At 33.5% G+C, this 9,427-nt stretch overlaps 1 protein-coding gene across 1 annotated transcript; it reads right to left on the reverse strand.

Annotated features, from left to right (window-relative positions):
• Positions 1–3,106: 3,106 nt before the first annotated feature.
• On the reverse strand, positions 3,107–5,049 carry LOC120128848 (uncharacterized protein At5g41620-like). Its single transcript, XM_039146471.1, has 3 exons — positions 5,031–5,049; positions 4,825–4,914; positions 3,107–4,552 (listed from the first exon to the last, which is right to left on the reverse strand). The coding sequence occupies exons 2-3, from the start codon at positions 4,909–4,911 to the stop codon at positions 3,434–3,436; spliced, it is 1,206 nt and encodes a 401-aa protein (XP_039002402.1). The 5' UTR covers positions 4,912–4,914; positions 5,031–5,049; the 3' UTR covers positions 3,107–3,433.
• Between the last annotated feature and the right edge of the window lie 4,378 nt (positions 5,050–9,427).

The following is a 9,427-nucleotide window of genomic DNA, read 5'->3' on the forward strand; positions in this document are numbered from 1 at the left end:
GTAAATCCTCAGCCCACTGTCTTACTTCTGAGTTTAGAATTACTTGATTTGAACACTTTTTATCCATGGATGAAGGCTTTCCAATGAGACAATTAACACAAGGATCAATGCCTTTTATCCTGTATGATGCTATGCAAACAAAAAAAATAAAGAACACATAAAAAGAAATGAATTAGTTTACATAATAAAGAAATTTAATAATAACATTTACCTAAATATTTTTATTTAAACATGCTTTTTCTAAATTTAAATAATTTAAATATACATGTAATTTAATCAGTAAAGAAAATAAATAAATTAACAGGAAAGTTAGAATTCATTTCTCCTGTGTGTACACCTATTTTGGACAAAATTTCGGCATGGCTTCGTATTGGAAGAGTTTCTAGAGTTTTATATGCAGAGTTTCAGATCTAGGAATAAAAGTACCCGAATTGTCCTTGTTAGTGCCCCCTTGGGTTGCTAACCCTCAATCCTAATCCATCACAGACTAAAATGGATCGAGTTCAATTCGAGGGGATACATTTCTCTATGCCTGACACGGAGAATAAATTCTCACGAAAACATAGAGTATATGAACCCCGAAAGTTACTTGCTAGGTCTGACACGGAGAATAAATTCTCACGAAGACGTCGCTTTCACTCCCACTTAAAAGGGACAAACTCAATTATAGAGTTTTATGTTATGCAATGCAAGTGTTGTGTGTGAGGAGAAATATTCAAACCTTTGACAGAAAAATAAATAATGAAATAAAATACTTGCAAATAAAATAAAACATATAAATATTATGAAAATAATAAGTAAATATAAAAAATTTTGAAAAGAAAGAATTAAAAATTAAATATATGAACTTTTAATTTTTAATTAATAGAGACAATTTATAATTGATTTTAAAGTTTGACCCATCCCCAGCAGAGTCGCCAAGCTGTCGTAACCGGTTTTCGTCCGGGCACGAAATATTTATTTAGCGGAAAAATTGATGTGAATAAATGGTTTTTGAAAATAATTTGGGAGTCGCCATCGGCCTTTTTGGGTCAGGTAGGTCGAATACCTAAATTTTTTTTTTTTAAAAGAGTTTTAAGAAAACATCAATAAAAAAAATTGAACTGATCTGCGTTTATAACCAAAAATTCGTTCTTTTTAATAATAAAAAGGGATTCGTGGTCGGTTACGTTTAGGGAAGGATTAGCACCCCTACAACGCCCAAAATTGGTACTTTTTAATTATAAATTGTCTCTATTATTAAAAAATCAAAATATATTTAATTTATAATCCTATTATTTCAAAATTATAAAAAATAGTTAAAAATATCGGAAAATGACTTCTAGGTGCCTTAAGACAGCTCTTTTCTTTGATATTAATAAATATTAATTTGAATAAAATTAAATAATAATTTTTTTATAATATTTAATTTTAAAATACCAGAATAGGACATCCAGTTGTATTAAGACTGCCCTTTTCTTCGATATTGAAAAATAAAAAATAATTTATTAAAAAATATGAATAAATATTTATTTATTATATATATATTTATGACTACATAATAATAATAAAAATATTTAAATATATAAACAAGTAAAATTAAAATAATAAAAATACAATTATAACTATATATTTAAAATCAATAAAATAAAAAAAACATTTAAAATAAGTGACTAAATTATAGTAAATTAAAATTAAAAACCTAATTCAATATTAATCAAAATTATAGGGATTAAACATGCTATTTTCTTATCTATTAATTTAGTGACTAAAATAAACTTATCTAAAATTCGAAATATCAGATTAAAATAAATTAAAAATATAAACTAGGGATTAAAATATTACTTATTAAAATTAAGGGATTAAATCTGTTATTTATCCTAAATATATTATTTTAATACAAAGGACTAAAATAAATAAAATTAAAATTAAAGAACCGAATTAAAAGGATTATAAATTGATTTAGTGACTAAAATGTAAAGTTTACAAATTAGGCTGACTGCGGAAAGGATTTAACTATTATTTAATTACACGAATAGCCCTCCCCAAAACGGCGTCGTTTGGGAAGGGCTATTTAAGCCCCTAACCGGCTGGCCCTTCGGGCCAGCTATCTCATTTTCTTTTTTTTTTCTCTCTCAAGCAGAGAGAGAGCCAGAATTCTCTCTGGCCTCTCTCTATATTCCCTCACCAGAGGGAATCCGGCAGCCGTCTGCCGCCACAAATTCTGTCGCCGACCACCGCCTCCGGTGGTCGGAAATTCCCCAAATTTACCTAAAATGTAGATCTAAACACCCTAAGACCGAATCCGACCTTTGTTTCCCCAAAAAGACTCCTAATCGGAGTAAATCTATGAAAATACCTTCGGTATTTTCTGTTCTCCGGCGATGTTTAGTGCTTCCGGCGATGGTCAAGGCTTCTTTGGTAAGCTTCTCTCCTTTTTTGTTGTTGTTGCTGTGTTGTTGTTGACTGGGATCGTTGGTAGTTTTTTATCTCTCTCTGTCTCTGTTGTTTCCTCGTCTCTCTCTGTTCTTCTCTGTTTTTTTTCTCGTCTCTCTCTGTTGTTCTTCTTTTTTGCTCGCAGATGGGGTGATGGCTTTATAGCCATCACCGGTGTGGCCATCGGACCGGGTAAAAGAATACCCTTCGGTGAGTCACCGGACTCCCAGTGGTGACTCACCCCATAGCCATGGCGTGGACGGCTGGCGTTGGAGCTTCTGGAGCCTTCGGTTGGGACGTGGCAGCGGTGGAGATGGCGAGAGCAGCTGCGGCGGCCGCGTGGCCCTAGGGTATCATACCCTAGGGTTTGCATCTGGAGGTTCTTGGACCGTTGGATCATGCCAGATCCAACGGTGGATGGATGATGGCGGCTGGGGTTTAGATACAAACCCTACATTTGGGTTAACTGTTTGGGCCATTGTATTTGGGTTAACTGGTTGGGCCAGACTTGGCCCGTTTGTAATAATAAAATAATAATAAAAATAATAATAATAATAATCATAATAATAATAATAAATAATAATAATAGTAAATGGAGAAAAAAATAGTATCTTCACTACCTTTATAAGAAAATATCTTCAATTGTATTCTTAAATTATTACAATTCATAACTTTATTTTACAGTCTCAGCCTCTCGGTAATTCTGAGTTTGCCGATTGATTAAAACATTTTAAAAAACAGCCTTTTAATTCAAGAAAATGCAACATAGCATTACTCAAGAAAGCAAAAAAGAAAAGAAATTCAAATAAATAAATAACAAGTTTCTTCTCTCTTATCTTGCTGAAGTTCGGCCTTCACTTAATGAGCCAACAAGCTTAGGGTTCAAACCATCCGCCTTCGACGCCGGCGAAACAGTCCCGGCTCTGGCCTCCTCGAGGTGCATGGACTGGCACCGCTGCTGGGTCGGACTCAGAAAGCTTTGGATAGGAGCTATTTGTTACTTGATAGTATGTGATCTCTAAGACTTTACAGATCTATATCTCTTTATCTCATCTTCGTAATCATGTGCCTCAGCTTGCGATGCAAGGTACTTGGTCTCGGAAAGCGATTTCCTCTCTTTACTGTCCTTTTCGATCGGAAACTTATTCGATCCTCCTTCGGCTATATTTCTTCGAGCATAACTCCATTTGTAGCACATGTCATTGTTGTCCATGTTTAAATCAATGGGGTGAAGATCGCTATCGGCTGAATCAACTGCTTCGCACTCTTCTCCGTCCATAACATTGAGTTTATCCGCAACTTGCTTGACCATTTGGCCGGAACCAAAATCGATCTTTTTCAAGTAAGCTTTGAGCTCTCTGATCCTCTGCAGATTCAGCGAACCGTGGACATTTTCTTCGTTTAGTTTGGTTCCTAGGTAGGCCTCAAGTTCATTTCTCAACTTCTCGACGACTGCATTCTTCTCCTCAAAATGATATTTAGCTTCGGAGAGCTTCATCTGGACTCGCTCCTCTCGTAATACATCGGCGAATTGAAGCATTTCCCTTTCCTTCTCCATTTCTTCATGCGCTTTAGCCAACTCTCGTTTCAGTTCTTCAACAGTAGCTCGTTCTTCTCCGATACCTCGAGCCAATTCATCGCAGACTTGCTCCAAAATCTCTTTTGCTCTATTCTCACTTTCGACCTCTTTCATTGCCTTGGACAGTGCCACCGCCGTATCGGCCAATTCTTTCCCGAGCTTCTTGTTCAATCTCTCCGTTCCCCTCCTGAGTTTCTTCTCCATCTCGAGCTCTTCGGCAATACACGCTACGGTGTCATGGATTCTATCACGCTCGCTCCTCTTCCAAACGAGCTTTTGTTCGGCAAAACGCCTCATGAGATGCTCGATTCCCTCGTGATTCGATCGTTGCTCCCGAATCAATTGATCAACATGGATTCCTGTTCGGTCGAGTTCGGCATATAATGCCGAGACTAATGACATGCTTGACGGATGTTTATCATCTAGACCACAAACTCGATTCAAAACTTTAACAAGTTCTTTAGAATTGGCTAAGCCATTACTGACATCCTTTAAACGAGTTCTAATTCCAAGTATGCATCCGCCATGATTTTTACCTATAGAATGAGCTTCATCAATCTGCATTCATGGCATAAAATCAGCATGAACATATGGTTCCTATATTTCTGTTAAAAGAAAGATTCAACCCCAAGTTTTTTGCAGTAAATTCTCAAAACAAATCTAAAAAATATGAAATTCCCCCATCCCAAAACCTGGAAAGAGAGAACCATTTTGAAGAAACAATAAAACACGCATTTGCCAAGATTTGCAGATAATGATAACATATAAGCAAAAACTGAAGAATTGAAACCAAAAAGCTTAAAAAAGTATTTGGAAATTGTCTTTATCACCTCCATGAAACTACGGTCAGTAACTTGAAGCTTTTGAGAAACAATTGAAGATCTTCTCCTGTAAGATTTGACTCTGCCCCGATCCATTTTCTATGAAATTAAACACAAAAACAACCGAAACGAAACAAAAATCAATGAGATTTGCACAAGAAATGTTTTCCAGAACTTCAAGCTGATACAAAGCATTAAAACAACTAAAATCCCACCTCTGTAAAAGGACTATTCGACGGAATCGAATAATGGTGAAGTTATTGTGTTATCACAAGATATTCACTTTATCATTAAAAATTATTTAAAAATACCATATCAACAATATTATTAAGTTTTTAACATCCGTGATCAAAATGAAACTGAAATGTGAAGTCAGTGATCATTCAAACAAAATTTGAATGATTAAAATATAACCAAATTAAAAGTTGGACGACTAAATATGTAGATTACCCAAAAAAATATTAACAATATTTAAAATTATCATTACTAAAGTTGAAAATTTGAATAACAAAATCAATTGTAACTATTTTTAAGATTATATTTTTAAGTTTTTTTTTTCTTTTGGTAACAATGTTTTTAAAATTATATTAGTTTTGATAAATTTAGCTTCAGCTTTTAAAATTAAATAGTTTATTAGAAAATTGTATATATTAGAAATTAGCTTCCTCTTGAAAAAATGAGTTAATTTAATTATACTTCATTTTGAAAGTAAAATAAAACATTACTATTATTTTACAATTTTTTAAATAATATTAAATATATTATCTTGTTTAATTATTATAATATGTTTTTTCGGTACTTTGAAGTATAACAAATTAATAATAATTAGGTAATTCAAAATCTGGAACGGTAAGATTCCATAATAGTAAGATTATTTTCCTAATTAGAATCATCTATGATCTTTATATATACTAAAAGCTACCTAAAAAAATAAACCATACTAATAGAGGTTGGTTCAAATGATAAGTAGTTTGATATTGCTTAAGTAATGTCTCAAGTTCGAGTCCTTATGTATACATAAAATCCCCATTGAGATATTCACCCACCAAAACTACCTTGGATCTAGGAGGTTAATAAAAAAATCAGGAAAAAGAACAAGAGAGAAAATAAAAAGAAAAGAAAATATTTTTATTCATTCTTAAATAAAAATATTAATAGTTAGCTGCTTCTCTTTACTTTAAACCTAATTTTCTTTTAATATTATTGTTTCGTTTTCTTTTTTTCTTTGATTTTTGGTTAGTCGACAACGACATTAATCTTATTGTTGGTTGACGACCACCACTGACTATAAGTTCTTTTGTTTTTTATATTATGTCTTTTATCTTTTTTACTTGATTCTTTTTAATTTTGAATAAGATTTTTTCCTTATAATATGATTTTACTCTGCACTTGTGACACGATTCTCATGGTTGTTGGTCAGTTTTTCGCATACCTTTACGGTTGTAGACACTCATTTTCTTCCGAGACTTTGTTCCATTTTTAATATATATATATATATATTCGAAATTATATATTGTATAGTATAGTATAGTATATATATTATATTTTCAAAAACCGTATGATTTCAAAAAATATATATATTAAATATGTTTTCAAAAACTATATTTTTATTTACTTTTTAAATATATTATTATTATTTTCTTTTCTTTTTATTTTTATTTACTTTTTATTTATTTATTTATTATTTATTTCAGGTTAAGGTCAATGTCCAAGTCTAAGTCCAGATTCCAAAAGTTAATGTACAAATTATTCACCCCAACAAAGAATCCAGGAGCCCAAAGGAGACCCGTCTGCCTGACCCAGCAGACAACTAATCGGGCCAGTGAAAGACCCGAGGCATTAGGGTTTTAAAACCTTAACATCAGCACCGAACGGATCCTGACCGTTAGATCAGATCCCAATGATCCAATAGCTCATCAAGCACCACAAAATATAGAGGCTGAGAGTGAGGGCCACGCGCCAATCGAAATTTCTAGATTTTTGCACCTTTGGTAACCAAGTCACAAGACCAAAATGGAAACAAATCGGTAACATGATCAAAACTAACAGCGACAATAAAGATCAAATCGGAGTAAATCTAAAATACAACAACATGCAAAAAGGCAACAAAACGAAAAAGTAAAGAATCATTCAATCAAATCAGTGAATCTCGTTTAATTTGGGATAAGCAAAATGCATCAAATCCTTCGATTAAGAAGGAAACATTCATATACAAGCGCTTATAAAGCCACTGCAACAAATAACGTGGAGGGGATTAGTTTTTGAAGCACAAAAAAAATCAAGAGAAATAGAAGACCACATAGCTTCGTGGACGTTCGGCCTCTGATAAGGTGAAATATCACTGTCGAGACGTTCACCGGAGCACAAATGTTCGCCTGAATCTAAAACGCCACCATCAAAAGAGGTAAAATACCGAGAGATTTTTGTCAGATCTACACTGATGAGCTCTTTGTATACATGATCGAAGGTTGGATCGGGGATGAGAAGGTGAAAATGAGTACTTTGGGTAGCTTTTAGGATTCGTCCATCGTGGGTGGTGGCCAGAGCAGTGGAAAACGGCGGTCGGTGAGGATTGAGTGGCCGGGCCTAGGCCCGGTTTGGGAGAGAGTTGAGAGAAAATGGAGGGTTTATTTTTGGGAGCTCATTACGAATGAAGGAAATTTGGAAACTTTGGGCTATTTATAGGGGGAATGTAGTGCAATTAGAAAAAAGTTAAATAATTTTTACAGTCCCCCTATATTTTGAAGTGTAATTCGTTTTAGTCACCTTTTCTAATTTACCCTTTTAAATTTGATTTTAATTCAACTCGATCCTCATTTTTTTACTTTATTTGTTTATATTTAATTGACATATTAACCTTATTTTTATTTTGCAATATTTGATTACTTTTTTTATTTATTATTCTTATTATTTTTGCACTAATCTTTTATTTATTTTTAAGGCACTAGCAAATTTTGAGGAAAATTTCGCCAAAAGGAACTGGAAAACATAATAAGCCATAACCACAAGGTCATTCATGAAGAACCAAAGTAGCCTAGTTCATCAGATTGTGGCCAAGCTGATAGGCTTAAACTTTGTAAGCGTCCATAAGGTAGAAGGATTGAAAGAATTAGTGGCGTCGCTTTACCATCAAAGCTGGTAATTACACCCAAAAACTTTCAAGAGTACTCGGGAAACTCTTCTACCATGAAGGTAGAGGCTTCGACAATAAATATGAAAGATTATCATATTCTAGAATTTAACGAGGAGGACAAGTCTCAGAAGATGAAGGAGAAAATAAGACAGTTGGAAGACCGGATGAAAATTGTCAAAGATGGAGGAACTCCTATAGTTTTAATGCCACAACCAAGAAATAAGGCATCCTAAGACGAGACGAGAGGAGATCATCGCCATTACAATGGAGTTACGGTGCCTAGGATATAATGTCTTGTTTGAATTTGTCTTTTATATGTATGAACTTTTTAAAATGACATTTATTTAAGTAGTGAAATAATTTTTGAAATTCAGTGCATATCAAATGTATTGAAATTCATATCGAGGTTATAGCCTTTTGACTTATGACGAGATCAAACTCCCATAAAGACAAGGTCCACTCATCATTGACCCAAAAAAACAAAGAAACATTTCCCCCACACAATGAAGCTATCAGATACCTAGGTAAGTGTGGAAGCGGACAAAATGGGGCATTTTTATGCATGGCAATACAAGATTGATTAGCTTGCATATCTGTTAAGGACTTTTAATTACGATATATAATTTTCACGAATAGAATGGTAGAATAGATGAATTTGTCTTAGATCAGTTGCTTGGAAATTAAGCTCTGACGATGAAGTTTCCTGACTTTCACTTACACTCAAACTATAACATATTCTTCCTGACAAGCTTAGAAAGTCTTGAAATCAAAGACTCAAGGAATAATGTAGTGCCAATAGAAATTAATTTCAACATTGTTGGGGGCACTCCACTGAAAGTAGTAAGTTGTTAATCTTCGGAGTTAATCTTCGGAGGTAATTTCTGAAACAACTATTGAGGTAATGTTCGAGTTTTATGAAGTGAGTTTTGTTCGAGTTTATCAAGTCAAAGACTTTTTGACACTTGAATCCTTTAATTAAGGGTATTTCACTAAAAAATGGGCCATGTCAGTTGGCCTAACTTTATGCATATGATTTCATTCAGATCATGACACTAGTCTCTATGTGTCGAGATGAATCTCCTAGCAAAATCTAAAGCGATGACATCAAAGTTGATAAATTATAATTTAAAGAAAGGCAGTAAGGCCTCAAGTAAATGTGGCTTGATAACTAATTTCGATGAAAGGTGGTCTAAGGGAGTCAATAAACATATGTTATAATTGACTACACAAAAACACTCAGGAGTTTTGTTTTTAGATTAATATTTCTGCGCTATCTCTGCTGAAAGAGTCTATGAAACTTGAACAAATGGAAGATTCCTAAGAACTAAAACAAAAATGCTTTCTAAGAAGTCTAGCATTGAAATGAACTAGTTGCACTATTTTGTCTGTATCCTATTTGAAGGTCATGTCAGAATTGTGGGGCATTCCAAAAACATTCGAAAACCATGAAACCCTAATAAAATCAAATCAATTTACATT

The sequence above is a fragment of the Hibiscus syriacus genome, unplaced genomic scaffold, assembly GCF_006381635.1.
Source record: "Hibiscus syriacus cultivar Baekdansim isolate YM2019G1 unplaced genomic scaffold, ASM638163v2 tig00001644_pilon, whole genome shotgun sequence".
Lineage (NCBI taxonomy): Eukaryota > Viridiplantae > Streptophyta > Magnoliopsida > Malvales > Malvaceae > Hibiscus > Hibiscus syriacus.